General features: G+C 45.8%; 1 protein-coding gene across 1 annotated transcript in view; it reads right to left on the bottom strand.

Moving 5' to 3' along the window:
- DNAH9 (dynein axonemal heavy chain 9) overlaps positions 1-24,021 on the bottom strand; it is a 301,303-nt gene that overhangs the window by 134,345 nt on the left and 142,937 nt on the right. Inside the window, exons 35-40 of the mRNA XM_024752602.1 lie at positions 23,674-23,782; positions 22,795-22,942; positions 18,397-18,571; positions 11,519-11,692; positions 10,837-11,044; positions 299-464 (exon numbers count right to left, since the gene is read on the bottom strand). Of these exons, the coding sequence (XP_024608370.1) occupies positions 299-464; positions 10,837-11,044; positions 11,519-11,692; positions 18,397-18,571; positions 22,795-22,942; positions 23,674-23,782 (980 nt within the window). The remainder of the gene's footprint in view (positions 1-298; positions 465-10,836; positions 11,045-11,518; positions 11,693-18,396; positions 18,572-22,794; positions 22,943-23,673; positions 23,783-24,021) is intronic.

The raw sequence follows: 24,021 nt of genomic DNA, 5'->3' as shown, positions 1-24,021 counted from the left end.
ATTCTGCCCTGGGAGCTTGGAGAAGGCAGCTTTAGAGATGAATATTGAGGAAAAAAGTAGACATTTTTCTTTAAATGAGAGCTCAGTACCTTCTCTGACCAGCCTCTTCCGGTGGGTCTCAATTCCCTGTTGGAAGGAAGAGCACTCAGGAAACAGAATCCCATGAGGGACTCAGTTTGCTGTGGCAATTCTCATCTGGCGCTAGAGCTGAGCTGAGGTCTGCAGCTCCAACGACAGGACAGCGATTGGCCTTGGACCTGTTCCCCACCCGGCCAAGTCCCTTTACGTGTGCTCTTACCAGTGGCCATAATCCAGGTGCTGCCTGATGATGGTGTGGGGCTGTGCAGTCCCGTAGGCGTCCACCTCAGGCATGTTCATGTCATCTATGAAATAGATAAGCTTCTTGTTGCCTGTGGGGCCATAATTTCTGCCCGCTTTCTTCTCCAGAGGCTTCTCCAGGACAGCTGAGAAGAGAGCCAATGAGTGAGGGAAGGAGGTTCAAAGCTCAGGTGCCAGTTCTAAGACAGTCCAATGTCAAGGACAAGCCATGGTGCAGCGTGCAAACAAGAGCTGCTCCCAGCAGCAGGCAGTTCTACAGGACCAGAGGGCAGGAGGCCGATGACCAGGCAGGAGTGGTGACAGCAGTGCCCAGGCTTCGAACATCTGACTGCGCACTGTGTTAGGGTGTTTTTTGTTTGGCCTCACTGTGCAGCCTGCGGGATCTTAGTTCCCCGACAAAGGAAGGAACCCGTGCCCCCTATGTTGGAAGCATGGAGTCTTAACCACTGGACTGCCAGGGAAGTCCCTCTGTTAGGTTTTTACAGACATTTATGGTCTCACTGAATCCTTACAACACTGCTACAAGATTAGTACCATCACCCCTTTTACAGGTGACAGAACTGAGACTCAGAAGAATGAATTAACTCTTCTGAGGTAGAGCTAGGATACAGATCCAAACCAGTTAAAACTTCAAAGCCCATGTCCCTTCTATCACACTTGCGGTCCACTTTCTTTGTTTGTAGACTAGAAACAGAAGTCCCAAGGCCTAGTACTCTACCCCCAAGGAAATCTGCAGACAACCAGATCCTGGGTAGACCTGCCCTCTCTACCTAAGACAGCAGGGGAGCAGCCCATCCCAGGGCTGGGAGGAAGCTCCTTCCACCCCTGGGCTATAAGAGAGGAAACACCGGATATTCTGTCAACAGTATTCTCAGAGAGTTCACCTGCTGGGGTTCCCTGAGGGAAAGCAGAAACAAGAGCCCCAGAGAATTTCCCAGAAGCTTCCAGTGTCATGAACAGTGCCCCTCTGCCTTCAGGTATCAGATCATCTTCAGTGCCTTTCTGGAAACCAAGTACAGACTCTCTCCTGGAGCTGCTTCTTCAATTACTCAGCCAGAGGGAAGCAATCAAAGAGTACGGTTTTCCAGCCTGACAGGACTTGTTTAGAGCAAATTTAAGTAATAGGCTGGAGATACATGTATTTTTTTCAATAAAGCAATTAAATATTTATGTATTGCAAGAACCAATACTATTACCGCTGGAGGCTCTAAGAACCATCTGATTCCTTTTCTTGAAAAACAAGTTTGTAAACAAGGAGGAGGTGTCAACAGACATATGAAGGTGACAGATAGAAAGACAAGTTCCTTCAAGAAGCTTGAATATTCCAATTTTCTGGTCCTGAGTTAAATTAAGTGTTCCAAATATGAATTAAATTTAAATTAAATTAGCATGCAATTAACATACACTATCAACCAATTAATCACCCAACACCTTCTTTCCCCCCTTAAGATATAACAACTATATATGAGATCTGTCAAAATGAAATATAATTAATGGGCTGTCAAGGACATGCCTTTGAGAACAGTCCTTCTAATAGGAAATTCTCTCCTTAGGAAGACTTGTTTCTCCTCCTCCCAAAGCAACGATATTCAAATCAACTCCTGGAATTAAGCAGACCCTGTAATTTGGGTTGGTTACACTTTTTACGCTTCTCAAGGATTGTTGAGGAGAGAAGCACATCAGCTAACAAGAAGTGGGCTTGGAATGCACGGGATTATCTCAAACGGATGACGTCAAGTACTCCAGAGAAAGAGAGGCCTCCCTAGGAAAGGCACACACATGCTGGATCCCTTCCTGGCCGAGCTCTGTCCCAAGTCCCATCTAGAATGGAATGGTAGTGAGTTCTTTTGCTTCCAGGTAGAACTGGAGGAGCAAAAGTGGGTTTACATTTCAGCAAAAATGTTGATGTTGAAGGCACTAAACAAATGAGAAAACTGAGCTTTAGGGAAGTAAAAGGACTTTATCCAAGGTCACACAGCTACTGAGGGCAAAGCCAGGATTCTAACCCAGGTCTGTCTGACTATGGCATCTTATGTAACCACCACAGCAAAGTACTTCTTAAACTTTACTACGACCCGGCTTCCACCCTTCAGAAATCCCAGGTTTAGTTAACTCATTGCCTGACCATGTTTTTGACAGAGATCATTAATAATTAACTGTGCCTTATGTTGAACTGACATGATTTGTGTATCTGTGTTTGAACAATTTTCCTTTCATATTATCCAATTTTTCACATTAAGATGTTTCAGTTATATTGTAAGGGCTTTTCAGTTATTCTTTCAAAAGATAACATACTTTGTATGATTATAAAATAATACATATTCATTATATAAAAATTGAAAAGCATAGAAAATCATAAAGATGAAAATGAAAATTGCCCATAATTCTATCACCTATAGCAGTAAGCATTACTTTCAATATTTTGGTGTATTTCATTCTAGTCTATTTGCTCTGTTAGATTTTTTCCTTTACAACATTGGAATTATACTGTATATTCTGCCTGTATATGTTTTTTTCATTTCTCATATTTTAAACCTCTTTATATGATAATACCTAACCTCCCAAAACACGATTTTTAATTGCTGCATTGTGTTCTATAAATTATACTGTATATTCTGCCTGTATATGTTTTTTTCATTTCTCATATTTTAAACCTCTTTATATGATAATACCTAACCTCCCAAAACACGATTTTTAATTGCTGCATTGTGTTCTATAATTTGGAGGTGCCAAAATTTATGGAATGGTTTCCCTACAGTATGAAACATGTTGTTTTCAATTTCCTTATACCTTGAAACCCCCTCCCCCCATTCCAAGTAGAGTGTCTTGCCCACTAGGTGGTCTTTGATGATTTAATTTTGTGTCATCTCCTTTTTGGAAGATATTCAGGCAAGTGGCGAGAGTTGTCTATTTGTGATAACGTAATGCTCCTTTGAAGTCGAGAGTTTGATCAGATCTTTTTTAAGGTCCTGTCCAACCTTAAACTTTTAATGAACAGGTGATGGAGATTTGTTTTACACAAGGACTCAGACCCCTGAGCTCCTATCTAATTAGCGTAATTACGCACTCAAATATTTGTTGAACTAATACTTCAAATCGCAGTTGGATGGCAGAATTCAGGACAGTGACGAGCATCGTTTTGGCTCACTCGCTTCACACTGCAAATATATGCCCAGTGATGCTGTGACCCAGTTCTTTACCTCTCCTTTTCCCTTTCTAAACTGTCCTGTCTATGGGTCATTGCAAATTCTTTTAGTTTTAAAAATTCCTTATATTTTCAAAATGAATGAGAAAAGGCTTACGTTATTTCAACAGACATAAAATAGACCAATTAAAATAAAGGCTAAAAAGGGATTCCAAAACAATATAGAAGAAACTTATTTGTACCAGTAATCAGGGATGACGTAGTTACTGTAACCAAATAAAAATGGTCACATTGATCTTTATGAACTGCCTCCTTGAAAGCTCAGAACTAAATCTGCGTTTAATTACAGTAACCATGTCACCCCAGATCACTGGTATAAACCCATCTCTACTTTTGTATGAAAAAACTTTTCAGGCACTCAGTTCTAAAAGGCATATATCGTGGAAACTTACAAAAGGTGTATCATGCTGCAAAATGGGCATGGAGATGTTAAAAAAAAACCTGAAAATTATCTTTTATCGTCCTAACTTTCAATCAACACCAAAGGGTGGATCATTAAATGGTAACTCAGCAAAGGGAAAGAAAGCAGTGCAACTGCGTCTGTGGCATTTAGAGCAGCTGGAGGAACGGAGATCTGCCTCTCTCAGCCAAGGTGTCAGTGTTATTAATCTGTGATTTTTTGCAGCTGCTGGTGAATGATCAAGTGAAGTCTGAGAGTTTCAATGACCACGTGAAGGCCCTATTTTATTTATTGTCAAAGGCAGAGACATCCATGTGCTCCAGATATCAGATGAACGGAAGCCAAGTTGGCATTCTATTATGGAAATTTAGATGCATGACTTACTGTCTTATCAAAGTGGATGGACACTGTAGCTCAGTGAAATAAGACAGCCTGGCTATTAACTCACTGTGTGACTTTGAGGGAAGTCCCTTAACACCTCTAAAGCCTCATTTTCTCATCTTGTAAAAATAAAGATCATCAGATCCGTGATGGACACCATTTCCTACTTCCTTCTCCTTAGTTACTTTCCAGCTGGGGCGGCCACGTGACACAGTTCTGAACAGTAACACACACACATAAGTCAGTGGGGTTCCTGGAGAGCTATCATTTCCTGACATGGGCACTAACTCTTCCCTTTAGCTTTTTTTTTTTCCATTTGGAATGCAGATGTGATGGCCAGAGCAGCAGCCACTCTGCTACCCTGAGGTACCATCTAAGAGACTAATAGTTACTATAGCCTCAATATCATTGAACCATTGATTTAGCATTAGCAACTGCCTACCTCAAGACTTCTTGTTGCATGAAAAAAGAATCTCTGTTTATGTCACTATCATCAGATTTTCTGCGGCTTGCAGTCAAAAGCATTACTGATAATACAGTGGTTTGGCAGAGTATAAACTTCAAATAAAGCAAGTGCTATCCACACTGGTGAGCAGTGTGAATGCCTTGAAACACAACCCGCATTTGCATTTAAAGGAATTTTGAATCTGAGTTTAGAAAAGTACTCAATGGAGACCCCAGAGCTGGATGCAATAAGAGAGGAGAGATGCAGGGAATATCAAGCAGCTGCCTTCTCTATAAAAGAACATCTGATTTTGAGAAAAATGGCATTCAATGGACTAGCAGGATGAGTGAACTGCAAAACATCCCCCTGGAGACCTCAGTGAATTGACATGCTGGGATGAAGTTACTGCCCATTTGAAAGCTGGAACATTTTTTCCAAAAACATTATTTTTGTTTTAGCATAGTTTATGTTAAATGCCTTTTTCAAGCAAAAGGGGTTTGCTTGTGTTCCTTTCTGTGTTCCTGGCAGTTGGGGCTTAGAGATTATTGCATAATATTTATAGATTTTTAAATTTGAGAAGGATTTTAATATTGTTAGAATAACAGCTTCCATCTACTGAGCACTTATTGTATGCTAGGAATCATTTTGAGTGTTTTACATATTTTATCTTGCTATTCAGGAATGAAAAGAATGAACTATTGCACCCTCAACAACATGGATAAATCTCAAAATCATGCTGAGTGAAAGGACCCAGACAAAAAAGAGGGCCTATTGTATGATGATTCCATTGTATAATTATATAAAATTTTATACATTGTATAAAATTCTAGAAAATGCAAACTAACCTATTGTGACAGAAACAGAACAGTGGTTGAGACTCACAGAGGTGACGGATGTATTCATTATTTCGATTGTAGTGATGGTTTCATGATGGGTAAATATTTCAAAATGTATCAGATTGTATACTTTAATGTGTGCCATGTATTGTATGTCAATTATAACTCAAAAAATGTTTTTTAAAAAGGAAAATGTTGGGGCTTCCCTGGTGGCGCAGTGGTTGAGAGTCCGCCTGCTAATGCAGGAGACGTGGATTCGTGCCCCGGTCCGGGAAGATCCCACATGCCGTGGAGTGGCTGGGCCCGTGAGCCATGGTTGCTGGGCCTGTGCATCGGGAGCCTGTGCTCCGCAACGGGAAAGGCCACAACAGTGAGAGGCCTGCATACTGCAAAAAAAAAAAAAAAAAAAAAAGGAAATTGTTAAAAAATTATCCTGCCTTTTAGTAGGAAAATGGATAAAAGAGCTGTGATTTATTCACACAAGGGAATTCTATGCAGCAGTGAAAAACCAATGAAAACGTTCTGCATGCATTAAAACAGACAGTGATGAAAAAAGCAAGTTACCAAAGAAGTTACAGTATGATACATATTTAAAATTTAAGTACACACAACAACATGGTGTATTTTATGGGTACATATATGTATGAAAAGCGTAAATTTGGAGTAATGCACATCAACTCTAGTGGTCCTAGTCCGGTTAATGAGGGGCAAGACAGAGGAAGGGATGGGGGTGGTATGTTGGCTGTACTTAAAATGCTAAGATCCATAGCAAAATGACAAAATGTTAACATCTGTGAAATCTGGGTTGTGGGTACATGGGCATCTGTTACACTATTTTCTGTACTTTTCTGCATGCTTGAAATATTTCATAATTTTTAAAAAGTTTAAGTCATTCTCCATCCCACTCTTAGCATCTAGTTCCCCTTGCCAGGGGCAACTGCTGTTTCTTGTGTGTCCTCCTGGAAATATTCTTAGTACATACAAGCATAGATGTATGACTCTGTGTGTGTGTGTGTGTGTGTGTGTGTGTGTGTGTGTGTGTATATATATATATGCAAATTTTTATCTATCTCTTTTTAAACAAGATATATACTTTGGAGCATACTATATACACTGTTCTGTATCTTGCTTTTCTCACTCAATAAAGAGCATGGAAATGGTTCCAACTCAATTCATACAGACTTTCCTCATTCTTTGTAACAATGCTTAGCATTCCATCATATGGATAATTAGGCTATTTCCCATCTTTTACATTACAGACACATTATAAACATACCTTTTGCACATCTGTCTGGGTGTACTATCTGGCCTTTAAAGCAGCCTACACCACATCACATTGAATCTTCTCTTAATTCCAAGGGTCTTAAGTACAAACAGCAATGAAAATGTTGGGCTTCAAAAGAGTGATGGGCTCCTGACGTGGGTGGGACAGTGTGCCACCTTTCTGATGCCAGAGCAGCTACCCTTTGGGTTCTTGCACCTCCTTTTTATGTTTTCTATTTCCTGTTGGATACCAGGCTCTTTGCTCCCACTTTTCTAATTGTTGGTAGCACCCTTTTCCCTGCCGTTTTGTTGCTTCCAAAATGTTTTCAGCTAAGAAGCCAAATAAGAAAACTTGTCTGGACTGTGACTAAAGTAATGGACGGGAGGTTCCAAGTAAGGGCATCCAGTATCTTTCAGAGTCAAGAGTATGATACTCCTCTCCTCTTCCTTGGCTATGAATTTTCACTCTCTGGTTAAAGTATTTTTTTACATTATAAAATCATTATAACAGGACTCTAGAAAACAATTTCTCTAGACTACTCAAATAGTACCACTAATAATAAGAGTAATATTATCAAATATTTATTTCAGTTTCCAAAGTGTTTCTTATCAGGGAGGTAGTATAGCCTAATGTTTAAGAGCACAGGATCTGAAGTCGGACTGTCTGGGTTCAAACCCTGGTCCACCACACTTGCTGTGTAGCCTCAAGTAGCTTATTTAACTTCTCTGTGCCTTGGTTTTCTCATCTATAACATGGGGGTTATACAAATACTTTCCAAGGTTGTACAAGATTAAATCATTTAAAAACGTGTAAAAGTCTAATCTCAGGTTAGCGCCTGACACATCCCTGGTGAATGTTTGATAATATCAGTTATTATTATTACTATTATCAGTGTAGTTATAGTAGTAGTAAAGTGGGCAAACCTGATAATCTGATCAGTCACTGGACTCAAGGCTTGCAAGTAAGTGTAGAGGTAGATATGTTCAGTAGCAAAACAGTGTTAGGACGTGAACCAGCCAGGCATGTGAAGTCTGCTTATGACCGCTGCAGGCTGTGAACGTGACGGTGCCAGGCCATGACAGTGCCAGGTTATGACACTGTGTGGCTTGATGGTGGCTGAGGTGTCATGGAGTCAAGATGAAGTTAGTGGTTTGCTGGAGTTGCCTCTTGAGAGCTGACTGTTAAAACAGGGAACTTAAGGGGCTTCCCTGGTGGCACAGTGGTTGAGAATCTGCCTGCTAATGCAAGGGACATGGGTTCGAGCCCTGGTCTGGGAGGATCCCACATGCCGCGGAGCAACTGGGCCCGTGAGCCACAACTACTGAGCCTGCGCGTCTGGAGCCTGTGCTCCGCAACAAGAGAGGCCGCGATAGTGAGAGGCCCGCGCACCGCGATAAAGAGGGGCCCCTGCTCGCCACAACTAGAGAAAGCCCTCGCACAGAAACAAAGACCCAACACTGAAAAAAAAATAATTAATTAATAAAACTCCTACTCCCAACATCTAAAAAAAAAACCAAAAAAACAGGGAACTTAGTAAGCTGGTGGTTCAACACAGCCATTATTTAAAAACATAAATTAGATAAACTTACAAGTAAGTAAATTATATTAAAAACAAAGGTAATGAATATTCAAAACTCATGTGAAAATTATGTGACTACATTTTACCATTATCTGTGCTCTTGAGGTTATGTTCACCTACTGAATCTGCAGAGCAGAAATAGGATGCATGGTGCTCTGCTGTGCTTCTCTTCCCAACTCCATGTTCACGGACATGGTGGGGGTCGCCTGAAATTGATCATGGTGGGAGTAATCACACGTCAGAAACTGGTAAACACACACACCAGGGCTTGATTTGTTTCGCTGATTGTGTAGACTTAAGAAAACAATTAAATTTAAAAGTGTATCGTGTCTATAACTGCTCACATTGTGAAGAGCAGAAGAAAATCGGAGTGTTCTTTCTCAAATAGAAGATGCTCACATCACTGACAAACTACTTGTTCTAATACAAGTCTCCATCACTTCAGTTTGTCTTGTTATCTAGGCGGGAATGACAGTCAATTGCTAGATTGGAACCGAAGGTGTGAAACTTTTACCAGCCCAGCAGGGGATGAAGCCCAGAGGCTGATTTGACAAAGAGGTGAAGTCTCCCTCTCGCTGAGGGGGGGATGAGGGATGACCTTAACTTCCATCCACAAGCTTCAGGCGCTAACCTGCTGTGAGAGGTAGAGACAGTGCAGCCCCCACTAGCATGAGGAGCTGGCTGGATCCCAACCCTGGAAGAGCTGGCAAGGTGGTGCAGAAAGAAGGTGGGGAGTGAGCTGTTGTCTCACATGGGAACTGGGGAAAGCACAGTGCTGGCAGCACCACACGTTGACTCTCTGTGGTTCACACTGAGCAGGGGCCACAGAAGGACCAGACCAGGTTCACTTTCATGTATAAGCTTGGCTTATAACTTTCCAATCTGCAAACAGCCCACAGGCCGAGCGCCTATTTTTTAGTGGACTGTGCGTTCTAGGGGTGGGGATGCACGTGGTCTCACGTGGGAAAGCCCGGGTGGAGGGACAGAGAGTGGGGCAAGGCTGTTACACTGTGAGGGGTGAGAGCAGGGCTCCTCCCCAGCCCTGTCACTCCCCTCCTTTTGTTGGGAGGTTGGCTTGGGCACTTCTTCAAAAGGAGGCTGTTTCTAGGGTTAATGTGATGAGTGTTTCTATATAAAAGGAGAACTGACAGTAGGTGAAGGTCAAGGAGAAAGTGGGTGGCAAGGGGGAAACATCTTATGCAGTGAGCCCTGGACCCTTAAGCCACACCCTGAGGACACGTGTCCCCTCGGGAGCCCAACGTGTAAACTCCCAGTGAAATGCATGCTCCATGTGGCCAGCAGACTGGGTGTGCCACACCAGCCTTGCCACTTGATGGTGACCTTGGGCAACTACATACTTTTTCCTGAGCCTCAGTTTCCCCATCTATGAGGTATGAGGGGTGAATAAAATGATCTCTAGAGGAACATCCGCTGCCAGAAGTCTACAAGCCCATGGAAATCTTCCAATGGGTTTTCTGTTTTCTTTGTCATCAAGGTGCTGACCTATACTACGTTGAAATCCCACCCTGGGGGAATTTAGCAGGCCAGGGAGGCACTTAGGGAGAAAGGATGGGAAAGGGGACCTTGCTAAGGGTGCTGGAAAGTGGGACACAGAAGGGAGGGGAGAGGAGAGAAGGGGAGTGGGAGGGGAAGGAACAGTGCTGCCACTAGGAGTCAAGCCTGGGAGGTGCCTGACTTCTGCTCCAGTTCCAGCTCCCGTAGAAGGAGTGGACACTCAGACACCCCACCCCCTCCTCCACACCCCCTGGGCCCCTTATGTAAGCAGCTCCTTGCAGGAAACCGCTCTCAGCAAGAAGCCCCTTTTCTTGTCACTTGAGCAAATCAATTGCAACTAACTTCTAAACCAGGCACCCACATGCTCTGCTCACCTGTGACCCAAGAACAGCTTTCAAATCTTTTAATCATACAATGCCTTGCCTAACCCCTCAGTTCTTCCCTTAGATCAAAGAAGTAGAAATGGAGAATAAGTAATTAACAGATGACCAGATCTCTTCCCTGGCTTCCCCTTCAGTCATCTCGCAAGTAAACTGTGTGACCAAACTGTGTGAACAGATAACATCTAGAGGAAGATCACAAGGCGCTGACAAGCCTGCACACGGTGGGGCATGGCGAGGACTCTGACCCCCATCTCAGTGATTAACTGAGATGACTTCTCTCTGCCTCTCTAAAAAGTTTCACGGCTGAGCAGACTCTTGGGAGATGGTTTTGGAGGGCGCTGAGGCCACCATCTCCTCAGATTGCCAGCATTCTGATTAAAGCCACCTTCTTCTTCTGTTGACACCATTTGCAAGTATGTAATTGATTTTGTGAGCAGTGAGCAGCGGGACCGATTCACACGATTTATTGATGTATTCTGTAACACTGACCCTGCAGCATCGCCGACGTGGTGTAGTAGTTGAACAGCACGTTTTTCACCAGGTATTCCTCGGCGTCCAGGCTGGCCAGCCTCGCTCCCACCAGCACCGACTTGCCGGTGCCCGCGGTCCCTACCAGCATGACCGGCCGTCGCCGAGCCAGGAGCCGCTCCAGGAAGTAGCACACTCGGATGGTCTCGCTCGTGTGCACCAAGCAGGCCTGGAGTGGGAACAGGATGAGTGTGCCGGGGGCTCATGGGAGAAACAGATGCTGGCAGAGTGTTCTGGAGCATTTCAGGGGAGGGAATCCTCTGGGGTCGGGGAGCTCACTATCCCGGGGAGGAGGGCCCCCCTAATACCCAGTGAGACCCTCCTACTAACTCATGCTCTGGGTAGAGAGCAGGCCCTTCCCCCTCTGCCAGCGCTGTCTGCCTCCCTGTGGCCTCTCTTTTAGAATCTTCTGCCCTGGCCGTCCTTCTTCTCCAAGGATGTGGGGGTCTGGTAATTAAGTTATCTAGACTTTGGGAGATCTTGTAACTTCATTGCACCTATAATTTCCTCTGAAAAGACAAGTAGCTGGGGATGACTAATTCCTAGTGAGGTTAAACCTTTCGGACATCCATAAGGGGCTGCCGCTAGAGCCACTGCAGATCCTGGGGACACTGCACGTCCTTGGTCACTCAGCCACACTCACCTGCAAAGGCATCTCAGGGTCAAATTCAAACTGGGGGATGAGCTTGGACCAAGGCTCGAATTTCTTGGTCTCTGGGTCTATGTAATAGTCAAAGATGGTTCCTTGGGAGGGAAACTTGACTGTTTTGAACTCGGTCAGCCACCATTTGCTGAACTCTGCCCGGTCGTCCACGAGCTGCCAAAACAAAGCAGGTCAGGAGTCAAGGCTCTGCAGAGCACAGGAAGCCTGGAGAGGCTGCCCTGCATCAGGCAGAAGGTCAGGACCGGGAGCAAAGAGGGCTCCTGCTTATCCCCCGAGGATCGACCCCGACAAGGCCCAGCTAAGCAGGGGCTTCCCTTGAGCATGTACATGTGCCCCTGCTTGACCAGGTGGCTGGGTCGCCCTGGCATTATGCATCTCAGAGCACTGGCAGGTGGAGGGTGAGGGAGGGAGGTGTAAGAACACAGAGGAGAGTAGGAGCCTATGGCCCCAAGATGGGCAAGTACAGCCAAGATCTCCTGAAGAGACAGATCCACCCCGGTCCCCCTAGACTCCCAAGGCTCTGAGCAACGTCCAGGACAGCAGTCATGGATGGAAGGAACAAAATGGTGGCTGTCGACACGTGGGCGCACAGGATGGTGCGGTGAGAAGAGCCTCAGCTGGGGAGTCGTGCACATAACCACTGACAAATCACATCTTTCCATGCCTCAGTTTTCTCATCTGATTCTAGGAAAGGGTATTTCTAAATTTCTTTCAAGAGCTAAAATTCTAAAAATCTAGGAGAAGCAGAGACAAAGGTATACACGTCTTTCTGACGGAAGGAATAGGTAGCACTATATATGCATACATGTTAGATCATGAGCCCCTAAGGATAGGGCTGTGCACCCGTGTACTCAAGCCAGTGAGTCCAAACTGAAACACACACACAAAGAAACATCCCAAGCATACCTGCTGCTACTGGCACCTCTCTAGGGGAGCAAACCCCCTGAAACACAACACCCAAAGAAACATCCCAAGAAGACCTGCTGCTACTGGCACCTCTCTAGGGGAGCAAACCCCCTGAAACACAACACCCAAAGAAACATCCCAAGAAGACCTGCTGCTACTGGCACCTCTCTAGGGGAGCAAACCCCCTGAAACACAACACCCAAAGAAACATCCCAAGAAGACCTGCTGCTACTGGCACCTCTCTAGGGGAGCAAACCCCCTGAAACACAACACCCAAAGAAACATCCCAAGAAGACCTGCTGCTACTGGCACCTCTCTAGGGGAGCAAACCCCCTGAAACACAACACCCAAAGAAACATCCCAAGAAGACCTGCTGCTACTGGCACCTCTCTAGGGGAGCAAACCCCCTGAAACACAACACCCAAAGAAACATCCCAAGAAGACCTGCTGCTACTGGCACCTCTCTAGGGGAGCAAACCCCCTGAAACACAACACCCAAAGAAACATCCCAAGAAGACCTGCTGCTACTGGCACCTCTCTAGGGGAGCAAACCCCCTGAAACACAACACCCAAAGAAACATCCCAAGAAGACCTGCTGCTACTGGCACCTCTCTAGGGGAGCAAACCCCCTGAAACACAACACCCAAAGAAACATCCCAAGAAGACCTGCTGCTACTGGCACCTCTCTAGGGGAGCAAACCCCCTGAAACACAACACCCAAAGAAACATCCCAAGAAGACCTGCTGCTACTGGCACCTCTCTAGGGGAGCAAACCCCCTGAAACACAACACCCAAAGAAACATCCCAAGAAGACCTGCTGCTACTGGCACCTCTCTAGGGGAGCAAACCCCCTGAAACACAACACCCAAAGAAACATCCCAAGAAGACCTGCTGCTACTGGCACCTCTCTAGGGGAGCAAACCCCCTGAAACACAACACCCAAAGAAACATCCCAAGAAGACCTGCTGCTACTGGCACCTCTCTAGGGGAGCAAACCCCCTGAAACACAACACCCAAAGAAACATCCCAAGAAGACCTGCTGCTACTGGCACCTCTCTAGGGGAGCAAACCCCCTGAAACACAACACCCAAAGAAACATCCCAAGAAGACCTGCTGCTACTGGCACCTCTCTAGGGGAGCAAACCCCCTGAAACACAACACCCAAAGAAACATCCCAAGAAGACCTGCTGCTACTGGCACCTCTCTAGGGGAGCAAACCCCCTGAAACACAACACCCAAAGAAACATCCCAAGAAGACCTGCTGCTACTGGCACCTCTCTAGGGGAGCAAACCCCCTGAAACACAACACCCAAAGAAACATCCCAAGAAGACCTGCTGCTACTGGCACCTCTCTAGGGGAGCAAACCCCCTGAAACACAACACCCAAAGAAACATCCCAAGAAGACCTGCTGCTACTGGCACCTCTCTAGGGGAGCAAACCCCCTGAAACACAACACCCAAAGAAACATCCCAAGAAGACCTGCTGCTACTGGCACCTCTCTAGGGGAGCAAACCCCCTGAAACACAACACCCAAAGAAACATCCCAAGAAGACCTGCTGCTACTGGCACCTCTCTAGGGGAGCAAACCCCCTGAAACACAACACCCAAAGAAACATCCCAAGAAGACCTGCTGCTACTGGCACCTCTCTAGGGGAGCAAACCCCCTGAAACACAACACCCAAAGAAACATCCCAAGAAGACCTGCTGCTACTGGCACCTCTCTAGGGGAGCAAACCCCCTGAAACACAACACCCAAAGAAACATCCCAAGAAGACCTGCTGCTACTGGCACCTCTCTAGGGGAGCAAACCCCCTGAAACACAACACCCAAAGAAACATCCCAAGAAGACCTGCTGCTACTGGCACCTCTCTAGGGGAGCAAACCCCCTGAAACACAACACCCAAAGAAACATCCCAAGAAGACCTGCTGCTACTGGCACCTCTCTAGGGGAGCAAACCCCCTGAAACACAACACCCAAAGAAACATCCCAAGAAGACCTGCTGCTACTGGCACCTCTCTAGGGGAGCAAACCCCCTGAAACACAACACCCAAAGAAACATCCCAAGAAGACCTGCTGCTACTGGCACCTCTCTAGGGGAGCAAACCCCCTGAAACACAACACCCAAAGAAACATCCCAAGAAGACCTGCTGCTACTGGCACCTCTCTAGGGGAGCAAACCCCCTGAAACACAACACCCAAAGAAACATCCCAAGAAGACCTGCTGCTACTGGCACCTCTCTAGGGGAGCAAACCCCCTGAAACACAACACCCAAAGAAACATCCCAAGAAGACCTGCTGCTACTGGCAACTCTCTAGGGGAGCAAACCCACTCTTTGAGCACACAGACCTAGGAAAAATCCTAAAAAGGGAAGAGGTCCAGATTGGGCATTTTAGGAAATGTTCCTGGGGAGGAGGACAGACCACGGAGCTGGGCGCATGGCAATGAATCTGGACTTGGAAGAAATGGCACTCATTTCGCTGTCTATTAGGTAAATAGGATTGAATTCTTTTGCCTTAAAAAGAGAATGGAAATAGGCCTTAATGACAGATTTGTTTGCTGTTCTTATTCTGATCTGAATTCAGATTAAGAGGACACTATCTTCTCAATATTTGTTCTCTGCAATCAGAAGCCTTAGGAAAAAAAATCTCCATTTTTGACTCATGGATAAAATTCTTTTTTTTTCCTCTGTGTAATTCTTTATTAAAAATACTGCTGTGCACATGGAAACTGAAAGCAGGATTAAAGCTGAATAACCCAGACTGGGATCATGACATTAGAATTTAACATTCTGGTGCTTTTGGGGGAAGTTGTTGACATCCAAATCACAGAACCAAGGTCAAAGCAAAATACAAAGGTACCCTAAAAAATATTTACAATGAAGTAAATATACTAACAGAATTTAAAATAGGTACAAAAAATTAAAACAACCAGCATTACATGACTTCAAGGGTTGTCCTTTCTGTGCTTTTATCGGTCATAACAGGAAGGTGTGGGAAGTTTATACCCTTAATTTGAGTACTCTCAGATATTAAAATCTTCCTATGAATTAAAAAGACTAACTTTTAGATAAGCTCTTAAATGGAATTACACTATGGAAAAGAGTGCTTCCCTCCCCAAAACACCACGGCAGAACTAAGAGTGCTATTGAAAACTAAATGAAAAAACAAAGCTTAACATATATGTATTACCTGACACCAATTGTTTTCTGGCTGACAATATTTACTTATGAAAACATATTAGCTGTCTACCTTTGGATAAAATTCTTGAAGACCTTTAACTTCCTAATGAAAACCATCTTTTGAGTTTATATGGAGAATCCAAGACAAAGACCATCTCTAGAAAGAAGGAGGTTGGGTGCACCTTCTTTCCTCACTCCCAGTTCCACCTTGAGCTACCCCGTCAGTTTCTCAACCAAGCCATTAGCTGGGCTACACCAACACTGTCTGGCTTCCTGCAATCTGGTGCTTGACCTCACCGTCTACTGTACTTGGACACTGGAAAGACAAGGTCACCTCTGCTGAGTCATCCCATGGACTTTTCTCAGTTTGACTCTTTGAGTGACTCGTCAGCAATGACCTCAATGAAGAGGCCCCTTCTGAACCCCATCTCCTTAAGGTTGTGACAATTCTCTGGTCCCTTTCCTGCACTAAGTCTGTACTGGCACACAGTGTGGTACAACGTAGCAGAGTTTGGAACACAATATCACCTCATTTGGTCTTCACAATGCTCTAAGTCATCCTGGCTACTGAAAATTACTCCTAGTTTATGTATGAAAACACAAAAGCTCAAAGGTTGCACCTCTGGCAGCAAATGGCAGAATTGGGAGTTGAACCCAGGTTCTCAGTTGCCCAATCTGGTGCTCTCTTGAGAGATCATTTACTTCTGAGAGATAATTCCCTGGGATTGCTGCAAAGTATTTAGCCAGGATCCACCCCTCCCTTTTTTATTAGAACTTCTACCCAAGTATGGGCTGTATTTTGTATTATATTCTGCTTCGCTTTAATAACAGCTTTTTAAACATAAGCACCATTGGTGTTCCTGATGCAAATATTTTGGCCAACTTCATACTTTTTGATTTACAGCACTATTTTGTGTTGGGCTTGAATGCAGGCTGTGTGGGGGGCTTGGACAGTCCCTGCTGCTAAAAGCTTTCTCCCGTGTTCTCTCCTCACGTGCCAGCACAGCCGCCAACAGCTCCATGTGCTCCAGAGCCCGCGGCGCCTGGAGGGACGCTTTCTCCCGGGCTTTTAAAAAGAATTGAGTGGATTTAAATTTTTCTACACGGAGATAGAAAAATTGACCACGAGTCTTTATCCTGATACCCCACTGCCTGCTCAGCACCAGCGTGAGAGAGAAGCCCAGCGGTGGTTGCTGTCTGACATTTCAGCAGGCGAAAGGTCAGGGACTGCATGTGAGGGAAAGCCACAACCTCTGCGTTCCGGATCTCTGCGCATTCATCGAGGCTCTCGTCCATCCTGGTGGATGCATTGGCTCCTTGCCTCAAAGGGGGAATGTGGAGCTGGGAAAGCAGTCCATGGAGAAGCTCCAAGGGCCGCAGAACAGACTGCATGAAATTCTCAGCTGTCAAACTCCCAGTCCAGGCATCCTCCTGCCCTTGGAGCATCCCCCTTCCCCGCCAGCGTCTAGCTCTGGAGAGGAAGATGGAGAAAGGCACACCTCCAGGGGCTTCTGAGAGCTGCTTTCTGAATTGTGAGCACCAAGAACATGTAGGGGGTAATGGGAGGTAGGATGAATGTTATAATCAGAGCCCGTGAAAACACAGAATAAACTGATTGTTAATTCTAAGTTAATTGTTAATTCTTCCAGCTCACCTTCATTTTGGATTCTTAGAACATGGTTTGCCCTGGGAGGCTGAAATTTTTACCATTTTATTTGGAAAAGCCCATAATCAACCCAGACCAGAAAGAGTAAATGATAACTCTCCAACACTTGAAGCTTCGTTTAATCCCCTGTTGTGAGCAAGGCACCAGATATTTGCTATGAAACTGAATATCTGTGGTAGGAGAACCTTAATAATAAACACTATTCTAAGAGCTTTACACGTGGGCAATTAGAACAGTATCCCTTCATTTAATGCTTACAAACATCCTAGGAACTGGGTACCACTATCATCACTCTCATCTCCTTTGCACACACGGGGAGAGTAAGGCGGAGAGAGGTTAAATTACTTGTCCAGGGTCCCCAGCTAATAAGTGGCAGAGTTAGAATTCAAGTCCAGAGTCCATGTTCTCAGCCTCTATATGACACTGCCTGATAGCTAGTCAGTTCTAAAAGACTGGTCTGCCTAACCTCAAATATGTTGTTTCTAGGTAAAGTACCTTTTATTTGGAGGAAACTAAGTAAAGAAAAGGTTGGGAATACACAAGCCTTAGAGAATAGGATGCCAAGACACCCCCAAACAGCATGAAGCTACAGCAGCCAACACCATGAGATGAATACGACTTCGGTTTCCTATCCCCAGATGTCAATTAGCCCTTGGTCTAACCTTCTATGGACAGCTCTGCGTTTCAGGGGTATGAAGATGTGATGGTTGCTACAGAGTGGTACATGCCTGTTCTGGAAAGTTCTTAAGAAGCCTAAAGGGATTCCCCCTACTCAAGCTTCTACAGCACAGCATCACTCCACCTAAAAAACACACATCACCTTGCAAAATAAGGTACTTATACCTCCAGTTTTTCAAACTCAATCAGCAACTGTCCAAGAAATTAGGGATACATTCACTAACTCAAAAAACAACAGCTCAAAACATAGCCCAATCTCACGTGTCTCACTACCTGAAGCCCTCCTAAGGGGACTGACGCCTTTAGCAGAACAAGGGAGAGATAACTAAGTAGTTTGATGCTTCTGTGTTAATTCTGACTTTAGCTGTTCTGTCTTCCAAATCTTTGCTGGTTAGCGTGGGTGTTAGCCTCAGCACACCCTCTTACCTGATCTTGGACTATTGCTCCACCAAAAGCCCAGATGGCAGCAAACACAAAATAAAGCTCGTAGGTTTCCTTGGGGCAGTCTGCAGGGATGTCCTCATCGGTCAGCAGACACTCGAGAAGGTGGCACAGCATCTGAACCATGCTCTGCTCTGGGATTGGAATTATCTTCTTAAATCTGCAGAGAGAGACACAGCTATGCTCTAAAACACTGGATTTTTCCATCCTAGAGGCATTGTTGGACAGCTGTGGAACCCTGTTGGTGTCTGTGGACTCACGATTTGACAAGTTCATGCAGTTTTGCAGCAGCAAAAACTTTGGTATTATAGAGGCCCATGGTGCTACTTAAGCCTTTGTTTTCATCAGCTGTTTGGGGGTCTGCTCCCTTTGCAAAGAAGGAAGGGACCGGAGCCCTCCTGAGATGATCCCTTTCTCATCTTCCTTTCCTCTGATGCCCTCCCCCCACTTCCCTTCTCTGAACATTGAGGACGCCCCCCTGCCGCGACCCCCGCTCCAGTCCTTGAGGAATGTAGGAAGCTGCAACTAAACGAGTAAATATCTCACAGTGCCACTGTTTCAATTGGCAAAAATCACCTACAGAGCCAAGGTGGGTGCAATTCTGAGGCTGTTCCTCTACTCCTCCAGCTCAGAGGAGTGCCCTCAATTCAAACACATTGAAAACGTTTTCTCTGGGGCTAGAGTCTTGTCTGGGGGAGGCAGAGTGGGCCAGGACAGAGGTGATTTACATGACTAAGTTCTCTCTTTCATAAATATAGCTCTGTGACTATGTCTTGACCTGAACTTGTACTTTCCATCTTGGTTTAGAGGTCTTGGCTGAAAGGCAGGTATCCAGAGATACACAAAGGTGCGCCTACACCCAAGGGAGCAGGAACACACAGACAGACACACAGACACACGCACACGGCACTCTCATCCCACCAGGCGTACACATGGAGTGCACCATGGACCCACATACTCAACCCCTCCTGCCCTCATCGTCACCTCCCGGGGAGGATGAGCTCACAGGCCACACAGAGGCAGGCTCCACTGTTATAAGATGAACAGCACCATCAACAGCCATCTTAGAAGTCACGTGCCAGCACTGGGCCTCGGAGTTGCATGGCGTCCCATCCTCTTCAGTGTTCTGTGTTGTGCTGGTTCTGAGTCTGGCTGCAGTCCTTACCACAATGCTGTGAAGTGGTCTACGAGTCTAGGCATTACGTCCATGAGTAACGAAGACACCGAGTGCTTGGGAGGCTTTCCTTCATTTCTTAAACGCATATTTGTAACAGAATGTCAGAATGGAACTGCCCCAGGCTCAGTTTTGGATGAGGTGCTGACACAATACAGGCCAACTACTCTTCCAATTCCAAACTGAGATTCCAGACAACCTGGCCTCTGGTGCTCTCAAGGATTTATAGCCATGGTCCCAAACCTTTTTGGCACCAGGGACTGGTTTTATGGAAGACAATTTTTCCCCAGATGGGAGCAGGGGATGGCTCAGGCAGTAATGCGGGTGATGGGGAGAGATGGGGAGCGCAGATGAAGCTTCGCTGGCTTATCTGCCACTCACCTCCTGCTGTGCGGCCCAGTTCCTAATAGGCTGCGGACCGGTAGCGGTCTGTGGCCTGGGGGTTGGGGACTCCTAGTTTATAGGATCAAAGTGGTAGATGCTGAAGGGGCTAGAAATGAGCACACAGGACTTTGGGGAGGGCTCTGGGTGTGCAACGAGTGTCCCTCCTACAGGGAAGGCAGGTGCTCATCCTGAACAGAGACCCTCAGAAAGGGGCTCCCCTAGGACCCAGGCTTGGAAATCCCTGGGGAGACCTTCTAACCTTGCAGTGCAGGGTCAGAGGGTGCTCGCTGGGGCACTAACCCTGGGGTCCAGGTATGGCCGTGAGCGTGTGGGCTTGTTTAGATACTGGTGAAGGGGTCCAACCTGGAGGGTTTGTGTGAGGAGCTGTACTCGACTAGCTGATGGAGAGGCATTTACTTGCTTCAATATGCCTTCAAGGGAAGGCATATTGGGGATCTCCAGGGATGGGAGGGGTCCAAGCGACCCACAAAGCCTTCCAAAGAGTCATTTCCAAACCTGCCACAGCTGGGGTAAATGAGGTCACACCAGGTCCATCATTAAGGCCTTTCCTGCCCAACACTCTCTTCCCTGTGTCCCGCCCCTTCAACCTTGAGGGGTGAGAAGCTACAGCTGGTAAGGGGGCAACTGGTAGAATAAGGACAGAAGTGAAGAACACTGTCCTTTCTCACTGTAGGTGGAGGGCTATGTGGGCAGTGGGAGAGTTTGTATGTTTTTTCAATTTTCACTGCCTCTTTTTAAATTTTTCGCACGTGCATGTGCACGTGTATGTGTGTGAGATTGTGTGAATAGAAGTGATGAGATGCATTTTTATTACTGAAGAAGGACCAGTAAAATCAGCAATGTTGACCTAGATTTCATCCAGGGGCAGAAGGAGAACATAAAATGTTTTTGAAGGAACAGTGGGAGACAAAATAAAGTTATAATCACCCCTTACGAGCCCTGCTTGTTCAATATAAAAATTACTGTGTGTTGGCATTGCTTTGTCGTGACAGGGCCACAGAAAGCTGGCATTACAATACGGTGATGAATAAAATAGAAGTAGGACTTTGCAGTGAGTATCTTGTCACTACCAGCTGAGGCACTGAGTGAGCACCATGGGACCCTGGCTCCCACATCTGCAGGATGATCGGCCCTCATAAGGATATTGTGAGAATTACATGAAGGAAACCCAGACTGGGCACCCTCAACCACAGCTATGGGTTTTTCCTTATTAACCACGGGGCTCAGAGACTGGTGGCAGGGGGATGTTTCTCTGGATGGACTTAATACAGTCTTTAAAGTTTGTTTCAGAGGCTGTGCTTACACACAAGCACACACGTGTACAGACAGACAGACACACACACACACACACACACACACACACACACGAGTTTGGTATCTCTTGTTCTAAATGCCCAGAGTGGGAAATGGCCTAATTTTTAGTTAAGGATAAATTGTACAAGTGTCTCAGCAAACCTTAAAGAATAGGGGATGCTATTTTCCTAAAACCTCCCCCTTTGTTGCCACTTTAACTCTTTGCAGCCCTTGTCTATCTGAGACACTAACCATGACTGCCTACTTCCAGACTCTTGCTGCCACGGCTGCTTTATCTCATTAGATCCCAGGGCCACAGAGCTCATAAGCCACAAGCGGTTAAAGGCTTTTTAAAGGCTTTATGAAAACCCTGAAGTTTGGAAAAATAATTATTAACCCTGAAGTATAAAACTTACAAAATCAAAACTAATAAATGTTTAATATCTGAAAACATATCACTATGTCAACTATTCAACTGTGACTCAGTTTTTACTTACATAAAATTCGTTCTTAACATGGTGGATTTTGATGGGGGAGGGCGGGGCACATGAAGAAAGAGTGCCTCGGGTCATTTTGCCCTGGGAGCTCTCCCTTCATCTCTGCTCCACACTTGCAAGCATCTGCCATCCTGTGTTTCTCAGGCCAATGAATAAGGAGTTGGGAATCATTTTAAGTGATAGACTTTATTTCCAGGAAACATCAACCTGACTCTGTTTGTTGAACATTCAGGAACTGAGGATCTCTGAGTCACGTTGCCTTCACAGCACCAGCTTCTGATGGTGCAACTGGGCTGAGGCTGAGTACCTGATTCGTTGAATGATGCATCAAATGGCAAAGAAAGAGAATGTAAAACAAAAGCAGGTTCCAAACACTGGAACCCTTCTCTGCAGACACGTATAATATTCTTGCTATAATAAGTATCCTTTTGGTTAAGAGCAATTACTACTTTGTTTATGTGGTAAGTGGTCAGGGCTTGTTGCTTTTACTTTTGCAAACCCATTGGAGGAAGAGTGAAATCTTAGGGCCCAGAGGGGCAGGACTGGTCAAATGATGCATTATACCCAATCCTGTATCACCTAGGCCATGGACGCCCACAGCCAGGAACAGGAAGTGGGCCCCTTGTGTTGCTGACAGGTGTCATCCTCACCTCTAGGCCTGTTGATCTGGCCTGTATCATGTATAGGAGGGCCAGCTCCGTGCCCTGCGAAGCAGAGGGTCTCAGGATTGCTGTCCCTACTACCAAAACCCGCGGCCTCCTCCAGACACACCCTTGCAGCCCTCCAAAAGGTCCTTTACATCTCTCTCCTCTTCACTCACCTCGCTTCCTGCCTGAACTGACAACAGGCATCCCATCGCCGTCCTAACGTGTGTTCCCCTCTGCCATCTGCCACACCCGGGGTGGAATGCCTAGGGACATCTGACTTTGGGGACAGGACAGAACATCAGCGGGACATCAGGTAAGAGCCAACAGGCTCTTTATTGCTTGTTACCTTCCTCACCTCTTGGCCTACCTGGTTCTGAGTGTGTCTAAGCAGGCTGGAAGATACTTGTCAAACAGAAGGGTTAGGTTGGCTCTCTCAGTCTGGGTCTCCCTCTTGTCGATCCAGCTGCTCACAGGAGGGTTCCACCCCAGGTCTGCAGGGTTGATGTACAGGATCCCTGGGAGCATAGAGGATACAGCTTAGTGACATTTCCATAGATCTCAGGATATTCTTCATCCCAGAGAGTTATTTTCTCTGTTTAGAAAATGTACTGAAGGCTGGGCTTGAAAAGAACAGAGATCTGGTCGAGGTCTGAGAGGGCAAATGGGTTTGCTATTGGGATCAACTCTGACTGACTGATAATAGCTGATGGAAAGCAGTGTTGAGAAGGATCCTGAGGCCAAGTCTAGGCTCCGGAGGAAAGCAGGCTGTGATTGATCAGCAATACTTGTCATGGTGAGGAAGGGTGCAGATCACATGGTGGCCCCTAAAAGGATGGAACCGTGTCCCACCCAGGAAAGTTGACGTATAAAGTTATTATTTTCCACCAGGATGTGGTGAGAAATTGCAATGCTCAATCATCTTCATTAGCCTTCATGGAGGTTAGAACTGGCCTGAAAGGAGTCTAATTTGAGGCACTTATGTGCAGAGGACTGTTGTTCAGCTCAGGGGCCAATCCCTTCCCATTACCGTAACATTTCTGAATTGAGACGCTCACATGGTCCTGGCTGTAGAGCACTGGCTCACCTTCATGGGTGTGGATTAGGGCTGAGAATCAGGCCAGGGTTTTGGATGATCAATGTCTGGCTCCCGTTTGGAGCTTCCTTCAGAGTCAGCAATGTCATATGTATCACTAGAGGCACACATTTTCAACTGAGCAGTTGTGGTTTTTCCTTTCGTGGGCCATACCTGCTCTGGAGACAGTGGCTGGCGTGGCCATGCGCAGGTGGCTGATCTCAAAGAGGAGCCTCATTGTGGGATTCAGAGGGATCCTCTCGTTGCTCGCCAGGGTCAGCACCTGGACACAGGAGGATGGACACGGCAGGTGGGGAGGAGTCAGGTCACATGGCCAGCTAGGGAGAGTTAGGCTATTATTCCTGATAGGAATTAGGATGATTATTTTCTTCTTTGTGATTATAAGTATTTTCTAAATTTTCTGCAACAATCCTCTCTCCTTCTGTAGCCCCTTTACCTCCATCCCTGTTGTGTGTATTGAATCAGGAAAAAAGCTATCTAAAAAGTTTAAGTGGATGTCAA

Source organism: Neophocaena asiaeorientalis, unplaced genomic scaffold (genome assembly GCF_003031525.2).
Source record: "Neophocaena asiaeorientalis asiaeorientalis breed wild unplaced genomic scaffold, Neophocaena_asiaeorientalis_V1.1 scaffold540, whole genome shotgun sequence".
NCBI lineage: Eukaryota > Metazoa > Chordata > Mammalia > Artiodactyla > Phocoenidae > Neophocaena > Neophocaena asiaeorientalis.
The sequence above is the reverse complement of the archived record's forward strand: the minus strand, read 5'-3'. Positions and strand labels throughout refer to the sequence as shown.